Here is a 25,249-nt window from a genome sequence, read left to right on the forward strand (position 1 = left end):
CAACATATTGTCCCATCAATGAGGGTTATTTTCTCTATAGAATTGGTGTGTTTTTCCATCATTCCTATTTCCTAACATACTTGTTCTTATATTGATATCTTGTAAGTTTGTACTAGTGGGACTGATGATAATGTAAATATTGTTATAAACTCCAAAACTGGTCATCCAAATGTTACCAACAAAAAAAATAATTTGAACTGTGAATATCTGTCTCTACTTTTGCCAACATTAAGTCAATATACTTTGATGAGCTGTTCATGTAGTGAAGATGGATGATGACAAACTGCTCTAGATGTTAAAATTCAGGGCACAATAACAAAAGAAAGGTCACGTAAACGATATGAGAGGAAAGTGACAGCGGATGCACAAAATTTTAGAACTTGTAGGCAAGCAGAGCAGGACCGCGTATATTGTAGGTAAAAATTACAGGAGACCAAGGCTCAATTTTTGCTGTAACGCCATTAGACAGAAGGAAGTTAATACAGACTCATATGAACAACTCTTTTATTATTTGAAAAATAATATTTTTTATGTAACAAGTTAACATTCTCTCTTTTGATGGAATGTGTTAACAATAGGAATTTTTACTGCTACTGCTAGTTCCTGTATATTTTATTATCCCTGGAATAATTTCTAGTTCTAAAACTAATCCTCCATGTATCATCTTACATATACCTATATCTATATCATCTGTTACCTCTATTAGTCACCGATTTCTTATCAGATTGTAATACCATATGCATAGAAACAAAATGCAATCAACAATCCTTTGATTTTTTATAGTTATCTTTACTAATTAAACTTCCACTGTTTAGATAAACATAAAGCGTATAGACAAAGCGAAAGGTGGTTATTTACAATTTAGAACAATTTTTAGAAATTAGATTATAATCAAATAATCGATCTTCATTATTTATTCATTATTTAGTTTATAATACCAACTTACTTAATACATTTTTGAGTAGGTACTTATTATACACTTATTTTTCTATGACCTTTGCTTATCTTTGCTAAATTATAATGTGGGTGTAAAAGGTTGATTAGCTCTTGTCTGACTTATAGTATATTCGTACTGGAGTACTGGAGGTACTTGTGATATCAGTTTAACAGATTATAAAGTATTAAATATATGATTTCCATTGTAATGATATAAATTGTGATAACATAATACAAATTCACAATTATCAATATTATATATACTCCAGTACCATTATCCCCGGGTATTAATATGTTTGACATATTATGTACTATAGGGAAAAAACTACAACGTTAATGGAGTTTTCTTATTTCATATGGTCAATGGACCCTCAAATAGGAAAAAAAAACGAGGAGTGTTATCATATAGGTAGATTTGCTACGAAAAAAGCCCATTTTTTTGCCCAATAACATTTTTCCACGTTAGTATAGGTATAGACATTGCTTCACTTAAAAAAATTCTGATTTCTATCCTTTCTTTTCAAAATGATGTTTGGTAAAAGTCTTTAGGATTTCTAGTATCCAAGATACGATTTTTTAAAGTTCGCCACTCACACAATTTTTGGGTCATTTTCCCAATTTTTTCGCAAACATTGTTCTATAATTTTTTTTCTACCCAGTTTTAAGTATATGCAATAGTATTAATACTATTTAACAATATCATTTAATAAAAAGAAACATTAATTAGCTTTAAAATGGTCTATTTTAGAAGGTTATAAGACTAATTTTAAGCAAGATATGGTTCTTCAAAGATTTCTACTTTTATCGATTTTCCGTGATAATACGGGAAAATATGCAACAGCTACAAGACGCCCAAGTAGATAATCCATGCATAAAAAGATTATTGAATTGGATGCATCGAAGGGGGAGACCTACTTGACAAGACATTATTGCATGTAGTCCAAAAGTCAAGTCTTACTGGAGCCAATGGAATTGCCGAGTGCTAAAAGATGGTCTTCTGTATAGAACCTTTGAGAACAATGATGGTACAGAATCTAAGCTTCAGGTGATTGTACCTAAAAGTAAAGTGTCAGAAGCATTGCGTCAGTTGCATAATGGTGGATTAGGTGGATACTTTGGTATTACGAAAACTCTGCAAAAGGTTCGAGAACGGTTCTATTGGGTAAACTGTAAAGATGATGTAACAAGATGATGCCGGAAATGTGAACTATGTGCAACCAGTAATGGTCTTCTTCTTCTTCTACTTCTTGGAGATCTTTCGATCTGTTTAATTCTGAAGCTGCCTCTGGTTAATTTCCTGGGAGGTAGATTGCCAACTATCCCTCCATCTTTTAGGTGGTCTTCCGGGAGGTCTTGAACCTGGCGGGTTGTTTTCTAGGGCAAGTTTTGGAAGTCTATTCTCGTCCATTCGTCTTACATGATTGTACCACATCCTCTTAAGCTGCCTTCCCCATCTTACAATATCTTGAATTTTGTTGGTATCTTCGCGCACTTCTATGCCATATATCATGATCGGTCGTATGCAAGTCTTGTAGATTCTAATTTTACTATCTGTGCGCATATACGGATTTGACCAAACTATCTCCCGCAGATATCCCGACAATGCGGATGCTTTGTTGATCTGACTTCTTAGGTCCTTTACTGGGTCGTGTGTGCTTGATATATCTATGCCCAGATATCTGAATTGCATCACCTGTTCTATGGGGTTGTTTTCAACCACTAACTTACTTTACTAACTTACTTTATGGAAAGAGTAGCAATCGACATTGCAGGTCCATTTCCAGAAACGAATGATGGAAATAAATATATCATCAAATCAAGAAGCTGCTACCGTTGCAGAGGTACTCGTTAAAGAATTCTTTAGCCGATATGGTGGTCCCTTGGAGATCCACTCCGACCAAGGGGGAAACTTTGAGTCAACCCTCTTCCAAAACGTTTGTAAATTAATTGGTGTCAATAAAACCAGAACGACATACTTGCATCCTCAACCAGATGGAAAGGTTGAGAGGATGAACCGAACGATGGATAAACACTTGTCCAAAGTTGTATCATAACATCAAAGAGATTGGGACCAGCACATTTATTTATTTCTAATGACCTACCGCTCGGCCGTGAATGAAACTACAGGCCAGACTCTAACCGCATAACCTTAACCAAATTTTCATTGTGTGCGACATTAACTTGATCTTTCTATAGTTCTTACAGTCCTCAATGTCCCCTATATCTTAATACAATGGTACCATCACACTCTCCCTTCATGCATTGGGCATCCTTCTTCCTCATCATTTGCCACAAAATATCAACCCCTTCTATCTCCAGAGCCTTCCAAGCCTCCACAGGTAATCCATCAGGTCATACTGCCTTATCATTCTTCATCCAAATTAACTTCTCGCAACTTACCTCTCGTTATCCCTGGTATAGATATATAGATAGTTTGTTTTACTGTAAGTTACAACAAGGTTTACAGCAAGTCAAAAGTAAAATTATAAATATTCATTATTACATTCTCATTTGGGATTCCGCATCCTTTGCCTCTTCTCTAGTGTTCTTCATTTAGAAACTTTCTAAAGTACTCATATCATCTTTGCTTTATTTCAACAACGGTTAGTTACCCGCACCCTTAATTTGCCGTAGGTGTGTCAAGTCCTTTGATGACTTGTCCCTTGCTTTAGCAATGCTGTATAACCTTTTTATCCCCTCGGAGTTTCAAACTCTTCATACAGCCGTGCAGGCGATCTTTCCTTAGCAGCAGCTACAGCGCGTTTTGCTTTCCTCTTTGCTACCTTGTATATATCCTTATCTTCCTCTCTTTTAGACCTGTCATATCTCTTTCTAGCCTTTTTCTTCTCTTTAACCTTCTGTTGCACTTCATCGTTCCACCACCAAGTTTTTTTGTCTGTATACCTTTACCAAATATTTTTCATAGCACTTCCTCTCCCACTCGCACCACAACTTTACTGTTGGCTTCCCACCAGTCATTTACCGTATCTTTTTCCTCAAGCTCTTCCAGCACTCTACTCTTAAAGATTATTGCCAAATTATTATCCTTTAACTTCCACGTTAACTTTAAGTGCCTTAATATAATAATGTATTTGTATATTTCTGTACTCATTCTTTCTATCTATATTTCACAGATTAAAACTAAAAATGAGAAGTAATAGTACAAATTAAAAATAATGTGTTACTCTACATAACTGCTACAAAAACAAAAATTTACAGGCCAAACCTTCAAAATGCTCACTTCCAATAAATTCTTCGTGAATCATAAGGTTGTACCTTTTTACAAATTGTATCAAATCAAAAGGAAGTACTTAAAAATCAATTAGTAACAAACCAGTTTCGCCTTCTTTACAGCAACGAATTGAAATAATAGTACAGTACTTCTGGTGGGATGATACTATTAGTACCGCCTTTATTATTTATTTAGCCTATTACTACGAAGTTTGCAATATAAAACTAACATGAATTTGTGTTTTTAAACAACTGGTAATCACATTGATCCAGAACTGTGTTTGCGGACGAGGACTATACCGGAAGTGAAAGTGAAGATTATCTATTTTAATTATCCACATCAAAACAAAGGCCACTTATACGAAAACATCCTGTTCTAGGATCAACAAAGGTCTATCTCCTATCTAATCTAATCTTTCCAAATTATTATATATGAAAGGGTATAAGTAAATAAAGGTAAATGGAAATCGTATTAAAAATATATAAAATTCACATTAATACCTTTGTTTGTCTAAGATATGTTATAATACAAAACAACAATTAAAAATCTAATTTTTATCTTTTAAATAATATATAATTTACCAGATAACTTAAGATAAAAAATACTCTTTTTTATCCAATTTAAAAAAAAAATACGTCATTGGTAGGTGAACAAACGCTCCAAAAATGACAATAAAAGTTTGGGCTAGAAGTGAAGATGGTAAGTACCGTATAGACACGAATAGATACACTTTTTGCGCTAGCAATTGTTAGTATAGATATACACTTTTTAATTTTGTTTAGTATTAATTATATTAGAATATTAATATTAGTAACTTTTCATTTATTATTTCTGAACACGTAATTGGGTAAATAGCTAAGTGCTAAAGCCACAAAAAAAGTACTGTATAGTTTAAATGTTTTTCTACCCCTAGTGTCAGGATAAACGTTAACGACTATCAATAACGTTAATAGCGTAGGCGCAAAATTTCGGGCCAGTGCTTTTTAAATGCATTCTTTTTTTTTTTCAAATCCTGAGAAAACTAATAAATATTTTTGAAAAATTTAAAGGCAGAATGAAAGAATACATTATTACCGAGGGCCGAAAGTCCCTGAAAACTTCTATAATGTTTATTTTAATAAGTTACAGGGGCGAAAAAAAAGAGAAAATTTAGTGAGATTTTTAATTACAAATATCTCAATCAAAAAAACTTTTTGTTTATTCTAAGGGACTTTCAGCCCTCGGTTATAATGTAATCTTTCATTCTGCGTTTAAATTTTTCAAAAATATTTGTTAGTTTTCTCAGGATTCGAAAAAAATGAATGTATTTAAAAAGCATTGGCCCTAAATTTTGCGCCTACGCTCTTAACGTGTAACTGTTTCAACCTTCTTAGAGGTTGTCATCTGCGGTATTTTATCTGATATACTTATCTACACTTTCACTCCAACTTATTTTGAGACTTACTTCCATTCTTGTGAAATAATCATTTCTATTTATTTTCTGAATTTTAGGTAATATAGATTATATCTCTCTAACAAAAGAATATTTACCAGGAGCACTAAACGTTCTTAGAAAATCGTTTTATCGCGAAGAAAGCGACTGTCTAGCGGCAGGTGTAGCAAACAGCGAAGATGCTATGTGCGAAGTGGATAATTTTATGACCAATATGGCAAAACATGGAGTTTCCATTGTAGCGGTGGAGAGAAAAACAAATACTGTATGTGGTGTAGCAGTCAACGAAATTCGAGAGGTAATATAATATGTAAGGGAAGTAAGGGCAAAGAGGACAGGTTTTCTTCAATTACCTATACTATTCGTTATTAGAATACAATTTGGGATGTACAAAGACCTCGTTGTCGAATTTACAATGTATGTTTATTGATAAAACAAAAGAATAGTTCTGTTTCCTCCTTTCAAAAACGAGAATCGATTCGATTTTCTCAAACATACGCATTTCCCACTTTGCCCTCCCGTAAGGAGAGCAAAGTGGATATCAATTTCGGACGAAGTAGAAAGCAATAAAGGCGCAGTGAACGAATTTTGTAGTTGTAAAGGAATTCAATATAAGTAATGATTCAATCATACTTCCTTGCTCTTGGAGTTGCTGTATGGTTCGGTACATATGAGATATAAAACATCGTCCTCCGGTTGGAGATCTTCTGGAGATTTCGGTATGACGAATTTTTCTGTGTAATATTTATTCTCACTTTTTTCGTCGAATTCCTCTTTAGTATTTTCTTATTAGTCGCTTTCTTATATCCTTTGTTTTCCAGTTCCGTTTTGAAAGGTGAGCTTGTGAGTACTTCTGATTTTTGACATCTGGTCCGGCATTTAAGTTCAGTAGATCTTTTAGCTCTAGGAAAATGTAAGATTTCCTTAGGAGACACTATAAAAAAGTTCCCGCTGCAAGATGCCTGTGGCATTTTTTTTTTTCAAGATTGGAGATATTGCTAGCACATCTCTACTGCAGGAAGGCTGCAGTGAACTTTCTTCTGTGCCTTCTATGGATATAACTGAGTTTTCAGTAGGATGCAACTGTACTTCAGATTGGCTACTTGTCTCCTTATTCTGAGTGGTTTCCAAGTCACAAAATACTGAGTTTAATGGACAAATGCCACATTTTTGAAACTCAGAAGTTATATTTTGAAAGATGAAACTCTTTTTAAAGGCATTTTTCACCAAACCGGTTGTCATGTTGGATTATTATCCGACCTGGAAAATTCTTCTGAAAGGTCATTTTATTAAACGATCTGAACACCATCACATCAAGTGGTTGAAGTTTATGCGTGGTGTGTGGTAGAACAGATAACATGATGACGCCGTTTTCTCTGGCGAGAACAATAGCGTTTAAATTTAAACACGGACTGTGGTTATCCAAAAGTGTGCTACTTTGATTGGTCAAACTGTTTAATTAAGTACTTCAGACATTCATGAAAGATGGCTGTATTAATCCACCCAGAATCACTAGACCAAGCGGCGCTACCAACTGGTCCAGAGTCCAACATTCTCTCTACCTAAAGGGTACCAAATGGGAGAAAAATAACTTAAAATAATGTGCTATGCAGACAACGCAATACTACTCTCTCAAAGTGACGATGATTTACAGCTTATGCTTCACCAATTCCATATAACCGACAGAAAATTTAACATGTTAATTTCCCCAAAAAAGACAAAATGCATGGTTACAATAGCAAATTTACTAAGATGTAAATTGGAGCTGGAAGGACAGATAATAGAACAAGTGATGGAGTTTAAATATCTAGGCATCACATTATCTAGCTACGGAAAGCTCGAAACTGAAGTGGAAGATCAAGTGAATAGAGCAAACAGCCGCAGGCTGCCTAAATGAAACAATATGGAGAAATAAAAATATCGGGAAAGAAACGAAAGGCAGAATTTACAAAACAGTCATCAGAATAATAATGACATAATCAGCAGAAACAAGACCTGACACAGAGGGGACAAAAAGGATGTTAGAAACAGCAGAAATGAAAACACTTAGAAAAATTGTTGGTAAGACACTATGGAACAGAGCTAGAAGTACAGATATACGACGTAGATGTAAGGTGGAGAACATCAAGAACTGGGTAAGAAATAGAAGAGTAGAATGGAACGATAAAATAAGCCGAATGACAACAAATAGAGTAGTAAAGACGGCAAGAGACGGTTGGCCAATAGGAAGACGATTAGTAGGAAGACCACGAAAACGATGGAACGACAACTTACTAGAGGCAGATTGAAAAACAGACAGAGACAGGTCTATATAAAAGAAGAAGAAGAAGAAGAAGATATAAACAGTCTCACGGTTAGGGCGCCATTTTAGTGTACCTAATTTAGTGACCTAGATAGATTGTCAAAAATTAATCTTAGAACACGGGTACACTATGCCTCGAAGAGAGCATTGCTCAGTTCGGCAGATTATGGGCGAGGTCGTCCTTAGAGGTGAAAAACGCAAAGAAGAAAAGATACTAAACTATTAAACTACTAAAAGAAAGAGCGCCACTGTTTTAAATGTTTGAATCCAAGAAAAAACAGAAATGGGATATAAACGAATCAAAGAGAAAAAAATCAAATATCATTAAAATAAAAAAGGTAAAATTTATTAGCTATCCAGGTATAGGATATTAGACAGGATACAATCACCGGATTTTTGACATATTACAAGATCTAATGGATTAATATCATGTTTTTTAGTCACTTGGTAGCCCCAAAAATTTTTGCTGCCTGAGTAATGATCAACGTTGAATTTAATCATTTACATAAAAAACAAACAATAAAAGGCTGATAATAATGCTCTATATTAATAAAGCACATGTCGGACTGACCCCTTAATCCTCTAAAATTACCTCCTGGTTACTCCTTTTAAATAACATTATATCCAATGATAGGGGAGAGTTGCAAATATTTACGAGTTTTTTTAGTAGGCCTAGTGGTGTAGTTGTCGTATCTAAACTCTCCTTAGGACCAGGTAGTTTAGGGCAGATTATTTCGTACTCTACATTAGCTCCTGTTGTAGACCTTAGTGGTTTCTTGTTTGTCTCATTATACTCTTCATTTTCACCATCTTCCCGAGTTTTACTGCCTTCATGGTTATTTAAATTTTCAGCCGCACAAAAGTCATGATCTTTGACGACTATGCGATCGACAGGCCATACTCCACTAGTTCAGAAACCATTGACTGCAATTTCAATACTTGCTGCTCTCCCATAAGCTTCGGAAATCAAGCCAGCTACGTGAAGTTGTGTAACACATAATCCTGGGTTAGAACGGAGCCACTTTTCAACTGATTGAGTGTTGTAGCCTTTAAAAGGCTTAAAGAATGATCTATCGAAAGGCTAAACGCGATGCAATTGCGTATGCCCAGGCAATTGTAGCATTATTACACTGTGTTCTCTAGTACGTAAAAGTGTGTCAAGATTCTTGGAGTGCGTTGTATTCCCATCCAGTACCAAAAGAACTTTTTTTCTACTGTTGGGTTTACAGAATCAATAAAATTTTACAAAGAGATCACTAGTCATGTAGCTGTCATATATTCTGATATTTCAACCATACTACCTGGTGGAGTACCAACCCTCAAATCATTGTTCATTCGTATACGCTTAAATATAAGCATAGGTGGAACGTATATTCCTGAAGCACTCGCACAGCAAACAACTTTTTTGTTGACTACACGTTCTCCACTGGACACTGACCCAACTTGCCTTTTACCTTTTTGTGCGAGAACCTTTTGGAATTTGTTCTGCACAGTGCTGTCAACGTTAAACATACGAGTTGCATCTCTATTATTCTCATCAACAATTTTTTCCAGAAGGTCGAAAAAGACGTAAACATTCCTTTTATTGAATCCTTTTGCGCGCATCATGGATGTTGCTTGAGGTTCTCTCAGTGAGATTATGTCCTTCTATGTACTTCTTTCCTGCCATTTGGGATTCTTTATTAAAATTATGTGGTATTTGATTTCTCTCGACGATTTGAAATGCAAGCAGTCGAAAATCATTGATCTTGAGGTCTGTTGGTAACACACTGTCTCGGCCAAAAGCCTTCGTTTCTTGATTTGCCTTGACATTGGTCCCCTTAAGGTGTTGGAGCAAGGTAGGCTTAGGGACTCCATACTACCTTCAGCATTCATTTACTCCCATGTCTCCATTACGAAATGTTTGAAGAGCCTGGCTGATGTCGTCCACATTCAAAGTCCCATATTTTTCTTTGGACATCTAAAACACACAAGAACGGCGTGTGTTATTTATTTATTTTTGAAAATAAGTAGGTCTTAAATACCCAACGATATCTAAAATTGTACCGGTACAATATTAGGCAACTCGGCGTGGTACAATATGGGAAACTTGCACTTTATGTAAATAAACTACCATTCCTAACCTAAAAATGGTCCGGCAAAGGGAAAAAACTCAGTTTTATACACCTAAATATATGCTTTTCTTATATTTATAAATCAAAATGGTTTGCACATACCTTTACAGATGCTGTAACCTTACGTATGGAACTAGAAAACTATACTGAAACACCATGAAATACAAAAAATTCGATAAAACAAAATCGACAAATGTGAACGTTGTAAAATTTCAGCACTCAACTCTAGGTAGTAACTAGTTCCACTAAACTAAACAGCGTTTTGGCTTAAGAACGCTCTGGCTTCCTCATAAAGGATTAATACAGCGGTGGTACAATATTGACGCCTATACGATTTCGGCTACTTTCCCTAAACCGATTCCCCAATACTACATATACTTTATGTATATGTATATCTTTCTAATTTCTACAGTAAAGTTGAAAATACACTTGGGGCGAATGTGTTATTAATCAAATAATATATTGGCATTGCTAGCTCACCCTCATAAAAATGAATTTACCTTTAATCTTTCACATTTTGGGCTACGTTTATTCTTTAACTTTTTAACCAATGCTCATTTGTGGGAAGTAATGTGAATAGATTTTTATTTAGTTAGACTCGAAAATGACTCAATTCATATACTAATATCTAACTTTTCTTATAGATCAATACCCATCCCGTAGTCACACATTGTATCGACAAAGCAAAACACACAGCTACCAAAAGTTTTTTGAAATATGTAGAAGAAGCGGACGATCTCCTCAGCATTTTTGAACATTGCAAAGTCGATTGCTACATAGAATTATTTTGCTTATCTATATTACCAGAATATAGAAGACGAGGTATTGCATTGACATTAGCGAAAGCAACTGAAGAATTAACTCGACAATTATCTCATGGGAAACCTGTCAAACAGTCCTTAGACGATAGTGACCTGCCTTTAGAGCCCATCCCAAAAATGATTGCTGCTATTTTTACAACCCCTGGAGCCAAGAGACTAGGTGAAAAAATTGGATGGGAAAGTGCTCGTAGTTTAAAAATGAGTTTTACCAAAGACAATATAGATTGTTTTAATGTTATGTTTAAAAAAATGTCTAATAGTAAGGTCTAAACTAATACTATCGTTAATATAAAGAGAACTACAGCTAAATTCTATGTTTTTTTACGATATTTTTGCACTTACAGTCCACATACAGTGTTTATTTACAATTTAGGAGCAAAATTGTACAAACACCCCTTCGTGGTCATACAGCCCGACACTCCATGATTTTTATTGGACTTCTTCATTTTGGGCTATAAACATCAGATAATCGATGCATGTAATATTAACAAAAAACAATATGAAAGTTTACCACTGAGTTCTTCTTCTTCTTCTCGTGCCACTCCTAGCGGAGATTGGAAATCATCATGGCCACTGCGACTTTGTTAGCAGCGCGCCTAAAAAGTTCAATCGAACTACACCCGAACCATTCACGTAGATTACTAAGCCACGATATTTTTCTTCTTCCCACACTTCTTTTGCCCTTAATTTTGCCCTGCATGATATTTCTTAAAAGTTCGTACTTTTCACCTCTCACAATGTGCCCCAAGTATTCCATCTTTCTAGTTTTTATCTCTTTTAGAATTTCGCATCTTTTGTCTAAAGTTTGGAGTACTTGCGTGTTAGTGACGCGGTCCATCCATGATATTCTGAGAATGCGCCTATAGCACCACATCTCGAAAGCTTCGATGTTTTTTGTGGTCAACTGTTTTAGTGTCCAAGCCTCTACTCCATACAACAGGGTAGAAAAGACATAACACCGCAGCATTCGTATTCGTAACTTTATATTGATATCACGATTGCAAAAGAGTTTGCGCATTCTATTAAAGACTGATCTAGAGATTTCTATTCTACATCTAATCTCTTTTGTTTGATCAGTATCGTCTGTGATCCAAGCACCTAGATATTTATAACAGGACACACGCTCAATCGTTGTATTGTCTATTACAAGATTAGCTCTGATGTTCTTTGATTTCGTGATTACCATAAATTTAGTTTTTTTCAAATTAATTTTCAAGCCGTAACTGTTACAGTATATATTGAGACTTTGAACGAGATGTTGTAGTTCTACTAGCGTTCCCGTTAGGAGAACCGTATCGTCAGCATACCTTATATTGTTGATCGTCTCACCATTTATTATCAGACCAAGATCTTCTTCCTCGAGTGCTTGTTCACAAATAGCTTCACTATACAGATTAAATAAAAGTGGCGACAAGATGCATCCCTGCCGGACTCCTCGACGGATTTGAATTTCTTCTGTTAGCCTACCCTCAACCTTCACATTTGCTGTTTGATTCCAATATAGGTTGCATATAATTCGAATATCTCGGCTGTCTATATTTTTCTTTATTAGAATTTGTCTTAGTGGTTCATGTTGTACTTTGTCAAAGGCCTTTTCGAAATCAATAAAGCAGGTGTAAATTTCTTGGTTCATGTCTAAGCATCTCTGTGAGAGAACGTTCATTGCAAACAGAGCCTCCCTTGTACCCAGCCCTTTTCTGAATCCCATCTGAGTGTTACTGATGTCTACGTCTAATTTCCTATAGATCCTATTATGGATTATTTTCAGGAACAGTGAGTTACATCCCCTTTATTTTTAATGACATACACAATTCTCCGAGGAATAATTTTTACCAAGTTCTGACAAAATTCTAATGTAAACGAATCCCATATTTCTTGCAATTTTTCCTTCAATTCGTTGACGCACCTGGCAGGATGTTTTCTCAAAGCTTTTTTCATTTCGCGCCACAATTCTCTATCGGGGACAAGTCGGGACTGTTAGAAATCCATTCCAGAAGGGTATGTCATAGTCTTCAATCCATTTTAAACTCTTTTTTGAGGTATGACAACCCTCTCCGTCCTGTTGGAAGACAAAATTTTCGGCTGATGTTAAACATGAAGGTGTCGCTTTTTCAGTGAATTTATTTTTTTCTTCGGGAAATATTTCTATATTAGGATGTTTCCGTAATACTTTTTTAGATTAGAAACTGTAGTTTTATAGGACATTACTATTTTACAAATGTTACTACTACTACTATCGGTTCACAGCGTTCTTCCGACTCCTAACCGCCATTCTTCTCCATTTAACCATAGGCCTGGAGGGATTTCTCTTTCCTCTAGTTCTTTTTCAATTCCCTCTCTCCAGTTTCTTCTCGGCCTTCCTCTTTTTCTTCTTCCTTGTGGTGTCCACGTCAAAATCTGTTTCGGAATCTTGTCATCTGGCATTCTCTGTACATGGCCGTACCATATTAACTGTTTTGTTTTTATGTCATCAACTATTGTATGCTTGACTCCCATCATTTCTCGTAATTCTCTCATTTGGTATCCGATCTCTTCTTGATTTGCCTGCTGCTCTTCTCCAGAAGTCCATTTCTGTTGCTAGTAACAGTTTCTCTGTTCTTTGTTTCATTGGCCAAACTTCACTGCCATATGTGATTACACTTTTAAGTATGGTGTTGTATATGAATTGTTTGTTCGCTTTAGATATTGTTTGGTCCCACAGAATGCCGTTTATCATGGATATGGCTTTTCTACCCTGTATGTTTCTGTCTTTTATAGCAGCATCGAGTGTTCCATCTTGAGTTAACTTCATACCCAGGTACTTGTATTCATCACAGTGTCTAATTTCTACCCCATTGTCTAATATAATGGAATGCTTTGTCCCCCCAATACACATGGTTTCAGTTTTCTTAATGTTACATTTTGCAATTTGTTTTGTTGCATCCGCGGAAAAAAATTCCATACAATACTGTTACGCCTATTCATATTGTCGAAATTTATAAAAATCACTACGAAACTTGACACTGACTTATACTGTGCCACAGCAACTGTGAAAATAAATTCCACCCAAATCTATTAAAAACCCCGACAGGGTTCAAGAATCAATTCCACGAGACACCCACGAATTTCCTCTCCTAGTGCGATCGTTTGAATTCGGTCGGTGCAACGCAACACAACAGTTGTAGCACAACTAGGAACAAGCTAGCGGTGACCGATATGAAATGTTTTCACGTCGGAATCAGAAACTCACATTAGGTTTCTGGAATAGGTATGTGTTTGGAATAGATTCAGTTCCAACCTATTACCGAAAAATGCTATATATATAGTATGCTATATATATAGTATATTATAGTCTGTACCATCCCTAATTTGTGAGAGTATTTGTAGCTATCTTCAAATTAGGCCACCTTATGATTAAACATGTTTTTTTGTTACATTTTTACACCGTCTTATAGTATTATTTTTTAAAAATTATTTATGTCACAATGTTTTCCTTTTCTTTTTGTTTGGTCTCTACATCTTTGGTTGTTTATTAACTTTTTGTATTTGATATTTTGAATGTTTTCTTTATTTTATATTGATTTTATAAATGAAACAGATACACATATGTATACTTATTTTATTTAGGAAAATAGAAAAAAATATATCAATAAAACCAACAAATAACAAAATACATAATATATATATATATATATATATATATATATATATATATATATATATATATATATATATATATATATATATATATATTCGGATTATTCTTGTAAACTTAAAAATGAGTTTGAATTCTCGGTCAGATACGAGGGATAGCCGATATCATCAAGTAAATCATCCGAACACCATATGTACGGCCGGACGCTAATTACTTTGTATCTTCCCACTGATCTACTTAACCATTCGATATCAACCGTTACGATTTTGTATTTTTCTAACCATCCTGCAACAAAAAATATAAAACTTAAATGAATATTACAGTCGTGTTCTAGTTCACCTACGAATCGGACGTGCCTATCGACAAAGCGGAACGAAATTAAACTGTTTTCGTTTAAAAATTGTGTTTTTATAAATCTGCAGATTAGGTGTAAAAATAAAATTAGATTGTGAGTTTTAAGAACAATTAAATGGACCAGTTAGTCGGGGGGAAACCCCCAGACGACCCAGTGCCCCCAGATATACGTCAAAAAAATACAAATGATATACAAACAACAACAGCAATGACCATCGATAACGATAACACATCGAAAGAAAGACAGGAGTTTTTGTATGTAAGTACTGATTTAGGCCCGTATCATATTTATGTTGAGAATAATTCGGTCGAATTTAAAGGTAAATTAAATGCTCTTAAAATCGGAGATATTATTCTTTCTAACTTTCCGGAGATAGACAATAAAATTATAAGTATCGATTCTATAGGTCGGAATAGGGTTAGGATCAAGTTAAAGGATTATAAATCAGCAAATTTTCTAATAAATAATAAAAACGAAAATATTTTTGTTAAAAATAACTTTGTATTGTATATCCCAAAATTTATTCTTCATAGACAAGGTGTTATTAGAGATATAGAAAAAGATTTTTCAGAGGCGTACATAAAAGATAAAATAAGACAATTTGATCAACATTGCACTTTTGAAGTATCTAATGTCAAAAGAATAAAACGTAAAGTAGAAAAAATTACGGATGAAGGTAAAATAGTAGAATATGTACCCACAAAGTCTTGCATTGTTATTTTCAAATCACAAATCTTACCAAAATATATTTCTATTAATAAAGTTATCAAGGAGGTAGAGCCGTATAACCAGAAAGTATTATTATGTTATAACTGCCTCCGTTTTGGTCATCTGGGAGGTCAGTGTCGAAGTAAACCAAGATGCAGCAAATGTCAGGAGTCCCATACCACACAAGATTGTAAAAATTCAGATTACATACCACGGTGCTTTAACTGTCAAGGAAATCATCTTACTACTAATTTGTCTGCTTGTCCAGAATTTAAAAGACAAAAAATTGTAAAGGAAACCATGAGCTCTTGCAATATTAATTTCTTTGATGCAAATAAACAGGTCCCAAAAAATACGTACGCAAACATAGTCGCTCATAATACTTCTGCCATGGAAAGTGGTCAAATATCCTCGACAAATTATTCCCAACGGCCTCAATCTGGACCTACCCCTTCTAGTACAATACAGTATCATTCCTCTCAACCTCAGTACTCACAGTCCCACAATTTACAACCCAAATCCTATAATAACAATTTTACTAATTATATGTTTTCTTCTCCTACAACTTCAAACCCAAACAAAAGGCACAGACCAACCAGCCCTGATCCCATTGAAATTTCAAGAAAAGAAATACTTACACAACCAAAAACCTCTTTTGTCTCGGGGGGAATTTTTAATAGTCAACATTATTTAAAAAACTCAGCCGGAGTAAAATTACAATCAGAGGAATTAAATGCAACAATAAGTTTAGTTTTAGAAGTAGTTCTCAATATTATAAGTAATATAAAACAAACAAACAATTTCGATGTATCAAAATCTGAAATTGTGGAATTAATTAGTAAACATGTAAACCATACCTTGTCTTCAAATTCGCAGACACAAACGCGAACATAAATTTGCTGCAATGGAACTGTCGTTCAGCAGTAGCTAATAAAGTAAATCTAGAATATCTGCTATATCAAAATAATATTTCCATAGCATTGCTTTCAGAAACGTGGTTTAAATCAAAATACTATTATAATTTTAAAGGTTACAATTGCTTTAGATCAGATCGGGCAGACGGTTATGGTGGAACTGCCATTTTATTAAAATCAAACTTAAGATGCGAAGAAATAAATCTTAAAAATAGATATCCTTTCACTCACAAATGTATTTCAGTTAAAATTCTCCGAGGTAAAAATCCCATCAATATTGTGTCAGTTTACATTGAACCAAAGACCAAGATATCTGAAAGTCAATGGTTGGAATTCTTTAAAGACATACCTAAACCGTTTATTATTGGTGGGGATTTTAATTCCCACAGTATCGCATGGGGCTGCGAAATTGAAGACAGCTATGGTAAAAAACTTTTAGAATGTATTGATCATTGTAATTTGATATGCTTGAATGATGGATCGCCCACATTAGCAACTAGTAAGAGTCCATCCGCTATTGACTTAACCTTTTGTACACAAGATATTTCAAAATTTTTTACTTGGAGAGTCCTACAGGACCCTCATGGATCCAATCATCTTCCGATTATCATTAACATGGAAACAGATCATATAACTTCATTTACAGCTCAAAACTATCACAAGATCTGGAATCTTAACAAGGCCGATTGGAAATTATACACATCTGTACTAGAAGCTGTAAATCCTCCTGGAAACTATCAAACTCTAATAGCAAACATTAATAAAGCAGCCAATTTAGCAATACCAAAGTTTTCATCTAACAGAACACATAAGAGACGAATTTCGAACCAATGGTGGTGTGAAAGTTGCAAAACCGCCGCTGATAACCGAAAAATTGCATATGGAAAATATAAACAAGATCCTACAAGAAATAATTTAGTTGAATTTAAGAGACTTGACGCTGTCGCAAAAAAACTTTTCAAACAAAAGAAAAAACAGAATTGGGTAGAATACTGCGAAAGCCTAAATTCAAAAACACAAATCAGTGAAGTGTGGAAGAAAGTAAACACTTTTAAAAACCGCAAACAGTCCAACAAGATTCCAATAGATCCAGAATCCAGCTGGCTAGATGAATTTCATAAGAAAATATCTCCACAGTGGGTACCTTCACAACATTTTCCAGAATACAGCGAAACAGTGTCAAGAGATAGGTTTGGCTTAGAAGAACCATTTAAAATGTGGGAGTTAGAGCGAGTACTTAGTCAACAAAATAGCAGTGCTCCAGGTAAAGACAATATTTCATATTCCATGATATACCATATTCCTCACCACTATAAAATATCATTATTAAATATTTTTAATGACATTTGGAATGATACGTCACAAATTCCAGACAGCTGGAAGGAATATATTCTAATACCTATTAAAAAACCTGGTAAGCCAGAAAATTGCAGTAGATCATATAGACCAATATCCTTAGCCTCTTGCTTCCTAAAGACGTTAGAAAGGTTAATAAAAAATAGAATTGAACATTGGTTAGAGCAAGAACATATTCTCCCAAAATCTCAGTATGGATTTCGAAAATCAAAATCAACCCAAGATGCCATAACTGCCTTAGTCTCATCCATACTAATAAACTTTACTGATAATATGTATACTATGGCTGCTTTTCTTGATGTCTCCTCTGCATTCGATACCGTTAACTTGGACATTATGCATAAAAAGCTATTAGACATCGGCTTCCCCATCACCATAGCTAGTTTTCTGAGGACATTGTACACTAATAGATCAACTTTTTTAAAAATCAACCATTCCATCTCTCCACCACGTCTTACGAATATAGGACTTCCACAGGGTAGCATATTAAGCCCAATACTATTTATTTTATATAATATGGATATAGAAAATTGTATTAATAGCCTAACAAAAATTATTCAATATGCTGATGATGTAGTAGTTTACACAGCCCACAAATCATTGGATATATGTAAAAATAATTTTGATCTCTCAATTAAAGCTGTTCTTAATCACTATGAAAATATTGGTTTAGATATATCAGAATCTAAAACTGAAATTTGTATTTTCTCTAGAAAACATCAAATTCCACAAGGGCATCTGGAAGTAGGTCAAATTCAGTTCCCTATTAAAAATTGTATAAAATATCTCGGTACTTATTTAGACAGAAAACTCCTATGGAAGGATCAAATTCATCATGTCATTAAAAAGTCTGAAAATGCAATGAACATTCTAAGAGCCTTTTGTAGAACTAACTGGGGCGCTGATCCAAATGTAGCACTTTTATTTTACCGTACTATGATTCGTCCCATTTTCGATTACAGTTGTCATTTATATGGAACTGCCGCAAACACACATTTAAATAAATTAGAAATACAAAAAAATAAATGCCTTCGGCTTTGTCTTGGATATTTGAATTCTACACCTGTTAATATAATGGAAGTTGAGGCGATAGAACCACCTCTGAAATTTCGACGGGAGTTTTTAAGTGATAAATTCATTACTAGAGCCATAGGGAAAAATACTAACTATCTACAGGATATTCATATTTTATCAATTTTAGATCTAACTCATAAATATTGGACAAAGAAAAAATGTTCTCTCCTGGTAAATAGTTACCTGAGGATATCTCAATACCGACATACTTTCTATACGTATGAAAATCAAGTTTCACCTATGTATTCCCATATATTAGAAGAGCTTTTCTCAAAACATATTAATACCTTTTTTATGGACAGTAATTTAGATCCAGTCGCTTTTCAATCATTTACACGGCATAAATGGCCAAACTATCAGTTTTACTTTACAGACGGATCTAAAGTACAAAACAAAGTAGGATGTGCATTAATTAATGTTCAAAGCGGATTTAAAAAATTATTGAAATTGCCAGCTGAATCATCGATATACACTGCTGAAATGACAGCGATTCTTCTTGCATTAAGGCATATACATAGTAACGAACCCTACAGCTGCATAATATTTACAGACAGTAAGAGTGTCGTCGACAGACTAACAAACGTACATAGGTCCAAACAACTAAATCATATAGAACTAGAAATTATGACTATTTACAATAAAATTACAAATTTAGGGAAAAGCATTATTATATCATGGATAAAGGGACACGCGGGCATTAAGGGCAATGAAATAGCAGATAGCCTAGCCAAATCTGCCCTAGACATAGGCGAAGAAGCTCCCTTGAACTTACTCCCCTTTTCAGACATTGATATAATTAGTAAACAGCATCAAAAAGAAAAATGGCAAACATATTATCGAAACACGAGAACTGGAAATAATTACAAACAAATGCAGCCTGAAATACCCATAAAAAGATGGTTTCATACTCTATCAAATCGCCATTTCATAAGGGTTATAAACAGATTAAGATCTAATCATGCTCTTACCCCCCTTCATATGTACAAGTTGGGTCTCGCGGAGTCACCTAATTGCAAGTGTGGAAAAGAAGGTAACTTATTACATATTTTTCTTGAATGTTCCCACGAATCAGTAAACATAAACAAATTTTATGATAATCTTATTATATTAAAAATTCCACTTCCCGTCTACCTGAACAATTTGATTTTCTCTAGAGATATCAATATATTAAAAATGATTTACGAACATATCAAAAACTGTAAATATAAATTGTAGCTTAAAACTAACTTATATTTAAGTAAATATTGTATTATAGCAAAAAAAAAAAAAAAAAAAAATTAAATAAAAAAAAAAAAAAAAAAAAAAAAAAAAAAAGATGTAAACCTCCGAGATGTTGAATCGGGTTATGTCTTAGCGCAGGAAGAAAAAAAAAAAAAAATTAAAAAAGAAAAAAAAAAAAAGAATTATTAATAATTACTAATTATTAATTGTTAATTGCTAATTAATACTAATTGCACGTTAGATTGTACGGATGATTATATGTTTATTCCTCTGATTGTAAAAAATTCCTCTGATTGTAAAAATTGTTTGTCTTTAAATTTGTCTGGCTAATTGGCTCGGCCAAGGCCATCAAACTGAATAAAAAAAAAAAAAAAAAAAAAAAATGAATATTAATACACAACTTGTAGTTAAGTCTAAATTTATAGAAATGGCTGACATTTTGGCTAAATAAATAGCTAGATGCTGCACCCTGCAGTGTAACTGTTGAAAATAATAATAACTAACTTAACTCTTTTTTGCATACGGGATTAAAATACTTATAATCTGAAATTATAATTCTACCATTTATGGTAGATTGGTATGGTAGTTATGGATGCAAGCAAAATGTGAGGAACTAGAAGAATTGCAACGAAAACATGACGAATTTAACACACATAAGAAAATAAAAGAAGTTACAGTACACAAAAGAAATACACCCATAACATTAACGAATAATGAAGGTCATGCACTATCCCTAGAAGACGAAGTAATGGAGGAATGGGAAAACTACATTAAAGCATTATTTAAGGATGATCGAGAATCACTACCTAACTTAAGTGCAAATACAGGACCATCAATCTTAAACGCTGAAGTGGAAAAAGCCATACACCAAGCCAAAAACAACAAAGCCAGTGGACCAGATCAAATATACAGCGAATGGCTAAAATTACTCTCAAATGACAATATAAAAGAACTCACTGTACTTTTCAATCAAATATATGATACCAGTGAAATTCCATCGGACTGGTTAAAATCGATCTTTAATCCTCTACCTAAGAAACCAAACGTTAAGAAATGTAGCGACTGTAGACTCATTAGTTTAATGAGCCATGCCGTTAAAATACTGTTGCATATTCTTCTAAATCGAATTAACAACAAGTGCGAAGAAATAATTAGTCAAGAGCAGTTCGGGTTCCGGAGATGCCTTGGAACTAGAGAAGCACTATTTTCTATGCAAACACTCCTTCAACGATGTTGGGAGGTAAGAAAACCCGTATATATGTGCTTCATTGATTTTGAAAAGGCATTTGATCGCGTTCAGCATACCAGACTAATTACCGCCTTGCAGAGCATCCAACTAGATGAGAAAGACATCAAACTTATTGCCAAACTTTACTGGAACCAAACAGCCATTATTAATACCAACAACAGAGAAACAAAGCCAATCAGTATTGAACGAGGCGTAAGACAAGGCTGTATACTATCTCCCACCCTCTTTAATGTGTATTCTGAGAATCTATTTAGGGAAGCTTTAAAAGATCAAAAAGGAATTATCATAGGAGGAGAAATAATTAACAATATACGGTACGCCGACGATACTGTGATTCTAGCTGAAAACATCGACGATCTGCAGGAGCTAATCAATAGAGTTGACATGGAATGCACAAATTGGGGACTGTCGATAAATATCGATAAAACTAAATACATGGTGACCAGTAAAGTGGATATCGGCGCAACCCAACTGATATTAAACCAACAACCGCTGCAGGGAGTTCAGGGATTCAAATACCTTGGATGTTGGATTACCCAAAATCTAGATCCATCCTTCGAAATTCGATGTAGAATTGAACAGGCAAGAAACTCATTTCAAAAATTCAAGCCTCTATTATCCAATAACTCATTAAATTTGGAAATCCGTGAAAAGTTTACAAGATGTTACGTGTGGTCTGTACTTTTGTATGGATGTGAAACTTGGACTTTAAACGCCGATATCATGAATAAAATCGAGGCGTCTGAGATGTGGTTGTATCGAAGGATACTAAAAATTCCATGGACTAGCAGAACCAGAAACGTTCGAAGAATGGGACATCAACGAACTCTATTAAATATTATTAAGAGGCTTAAACTAGAATATCTTGGACATATAATCAGAGGACCAAGATATGAGTTCCTTCGGCTAATTCTCAACGGTAAAATCGAAGGAAAGAAATGGATAGGACGGAAGAAACTCTCTTGGTTGAGAAATTTGCGGCAGTGGACAGGTTTGACAGCGGACCAATTGCTACACGTAGCGCAAGACCGAGATCAGTATAAAAATATTATAAGCATGGTAGTCGCCGACGTTCCGTAGGGATATGGCACTCTAAGAAGAAGAAGATTTATGGTACAATTTTATTAAGGTTGGCCAAACTTTATTAACGACCTTTAATTGTCACTTTATTACTTACTTTCATAAATTTCGAAATCTTGCGTCGATCTACCTTCTGTAATAATAAGTCCTATTCTTTCGTCATTTTCTTTAAGGTTTTCCAAATTTTTAACTGTTATACCACCAAGCTTTGTAATTACATCCTAAAACAGACAACAAAGAAATAAACGTAGTTGTTTCAAATAAAATACTCGCAGTATTGTTTTTCCGAAGGAGTTCCTTCCAACTTACCTCGATTTCTTCAACTGATGTGGAATAGAGAGGGTTGACGCAGTAAAATTTGAATCCTTTAAACAAAGGAGTTTTTAATCTCGACAATCTTGCTGTTTTTGGTCCTGTACCCCCAGAATCGTCTAATGCTTCATAAGCTTCCTAAAAAAATTTATAAATTTAATTAAACACGATTAGTAAAAATAACAAGAATGGATAGGAGAAGTAATGACGAAATAAAGCAAAGAACATCAATAGAAACAGACATACTAACATATATAGAACAAAAAAGACTAAAGTGGTATGGACATGTAAGAAGAACTAGCGACAGCAGATGGATAAAGAGAATAACCGAATGGAGCCCCATAGGAAGGAGGAAAAGAGGACGACCCCGAAAATCCTGGAGGAACGAAGTAGACGACGCCATGAGTAAGAGAGGACTAAACGATGGAGAATGGAACAACAGAGAGAGATGGAAACGGTTGAGCGAGGGAAGGCAGTGAATACTGTAGAATCCCTAAATATATATATATATATATATATATATATATATATATATATATATATATATATATATATATATATATATATAGTAAAAATATTAACGCAGAATTTCGCTTTTTTTTGTATATTATAGAGATGTCCAACGAAACTGTATTTCATTTTAAACTATCCAAGATATATGACTCCTACATACTCGTATCCACTGCATCAATGAAAAAAATTGGTAAATTTCAAGTCCTTTACGTTCGTATTCATAGTCCGACTCCATATCTATGTTTCATAGTCGACCTACAGCCTGGTTGACACAAGCGTAAAGCATCTTTTTCCGAACAGTCGCTGGCATGTCGCTGGGTAGGCGCCAGTCGCTTTCACAGTCATCTCACACTCGAATGACGCATGCCCTGTTTAGAGATTTTCGAAGCTTCGCCAGAGAAGGTATATGCATGCTCTGGCGATTCGCCGATTCGCCCGTCAATTTGAAATACGTTTGCGATGGACGATTTACATCAATATTATGTAGTTAACCGAGAAATAAATGAACAAAACGATATATTACAAGTACCCAGAAGATATATAAGGGACATGCAAAATCCATTACACTTTTATAATGATAATGAATTTCGAAAAAGGTATAGATTTCGAAAACAAACAGTTATTGAAATAATGTTGCCAGTAATAAATGATGAAATGGTGAAAATTAATCGACGTGGATTACCGTTTCCACCCATTTTGTCTTTTAGTTGCCTTGAGATTTTATGCTACTGGAAATTTTCAGGTAGGATAAATTAAAGAATATATTTTCAGAACATGATATATGTATATATATATATATATATATATATATATATATATATATATATATATATATATAATAGTAGATCGTAGTATAGTTAATTTTAATTTAATTTTTAGATTGTAACTGGAGATCTTAGAGGATTTTCACAGCCCACGGTTTCGAGATGCATTTTTAAAATTTCCCGCCTACTTGCTCAGCTATTACCCACATATATAAAATTTCCTGAAGGTCTCGAAAACCAGAGAAAGAACCAAAGGCTGTTTTACGATATTGCCAATTTTCCCAAAGTAACAGGGTGTATAGACTGTACCCACATACCAATAAAAAGTCCTGGAGGGAATATGGCCGAGGTATATAGAAACAGGAAAAGATATTTTTCAATAAACGTCCAAGTAGTGGGTGGACCCAATTTAGAAATTTTCGATGTTGTAGCTCGTTGGCCTGGAAGAGAACATGATTCGATGATCTTCAATAATGGTTCAGTGAAACACCGTTTCGAGAATGACAGTTTAACAGGATTTCTTCTTGGAGATAGTGGCTATGCTTGTTTACCGTATTTAATGACGCCTCTTTCAAATCCTGGAATTGAACAAGAAGTAAGGTATAACAGATCTCATATTAGAACAAGAAATACCGTTGAGAGATTGTTTGGATTGTGGAAAAAAAGATTTTGTTGTTTGAGTCGGGGTTTAAATAATAAATTGGAAAGAGTTCCAGAAATAATTGTGGCATGTGCAGTTCTTCACAATATTGGGATCAAAGTGAATGATGTAAATGATGAACAAGATAATGTGGAAGAAGAACTAGATGATAATGAACCTCACATACCGAATCAAGCTTAAAATATTGGACAGATTATACGAAGAAGACTTATTGAACAACATTTTAATTGATTTCAATTTTATGTTACACCGTTTGGCGCTCTGTCACTTAGCTGTGTTGAAGTAATTAATAAATAAATACAATTCTCCCTTTCTAAAATTCCAAATTTTCCTGCTCAATACTACTCAAAATTCCATACAAACCTATCACTTTTTCCATTATAATATCAATAAATAAAAAACAAATCAAGAAAAACAAATGTATGTACGAGTAATTATAACATATCAATGTGTATAAAATAGAAAGTCAAATTAGAAATTGTTAGTGGGACATCAGCTAACAATTAAAAGGTCTTTAGAAAATAAAATTTTTATTTAAACTAATATACTGAATGCAATCTATCTGTTGGTT

The 25,249-nt window shown here is 34.2% G+C and overlaps 2 protein-coding genes across 3 annotated transcripts in view; one reads left to right on the plus strand and one right to left on the minus strand.

The window, feature by feature from the left end:
• Positions 1-4,660: 4,660 nt before the first annotated feature.
• Positions 4,661-11,146, plus strand: LOC140444757 (uncharacterized). Its single transcript, XM_072536519.1, has 3 exons — positions 4,661-4,867; positions 5,660-5,898; positions 10,661-11,146. Exons 1-3 carry the CDS (start codon positions 4,834-4,836, stop codon positions 11,105-11,107), a joined length of 720 nt encoding a protein of 239 aa, XP_072392620.1. The 5' UTR covers positions 4,661-4,833; the 3' UTR covers positions 11,108-11,146.
• Positions 11,147-14,418: 3,272 nt separating this feature from the next.
• The window catches only part of LOC140443195 (uncharacterized), a 46,345-nt gene continuing 35,514 nt past the window's right edge, over positions 14,419-25,249 (minus strand). For both annotated transcript variants that reach the window (XM_072534311.1, XM_072534310.1), the window contains exons 12-14: positions 22,738-22,878; positions 22,526-22,649; positions 14,419-14,756 (exon numbers count right to left, since the gene is read on the minus strand). In XM_072534311.1, the coding sequence (XP_072390412.1) occupies positions 14,575-14,756; positions 22,526-22,649; positions 22,738-22,878 (447 nt within the window). In that variant the 3' untranslated portion in view covers positions 14,419-14,574. The remainder of the gene's footprint in view (positions 14,757-22,525; positions 22,650-22,737; positions 22,879-25,249) is intronic.

The sequence above is a fragment of the Diabrotica undecimpunctata genome, chromosome 6, assembly GCF_040954645.1.
Source record: "Diabrotica undecimpunctata isolate CICGRU chromosome 6, icDiaUnde3, whole genome shotgun sequence".
Lineage (NCBI taxonomy): Eukaryota > Metazoa > Arthropoda > Insecta > Coleoptera > Chrysomelidae > Diabrotica > Diabrotica undecimpunctata.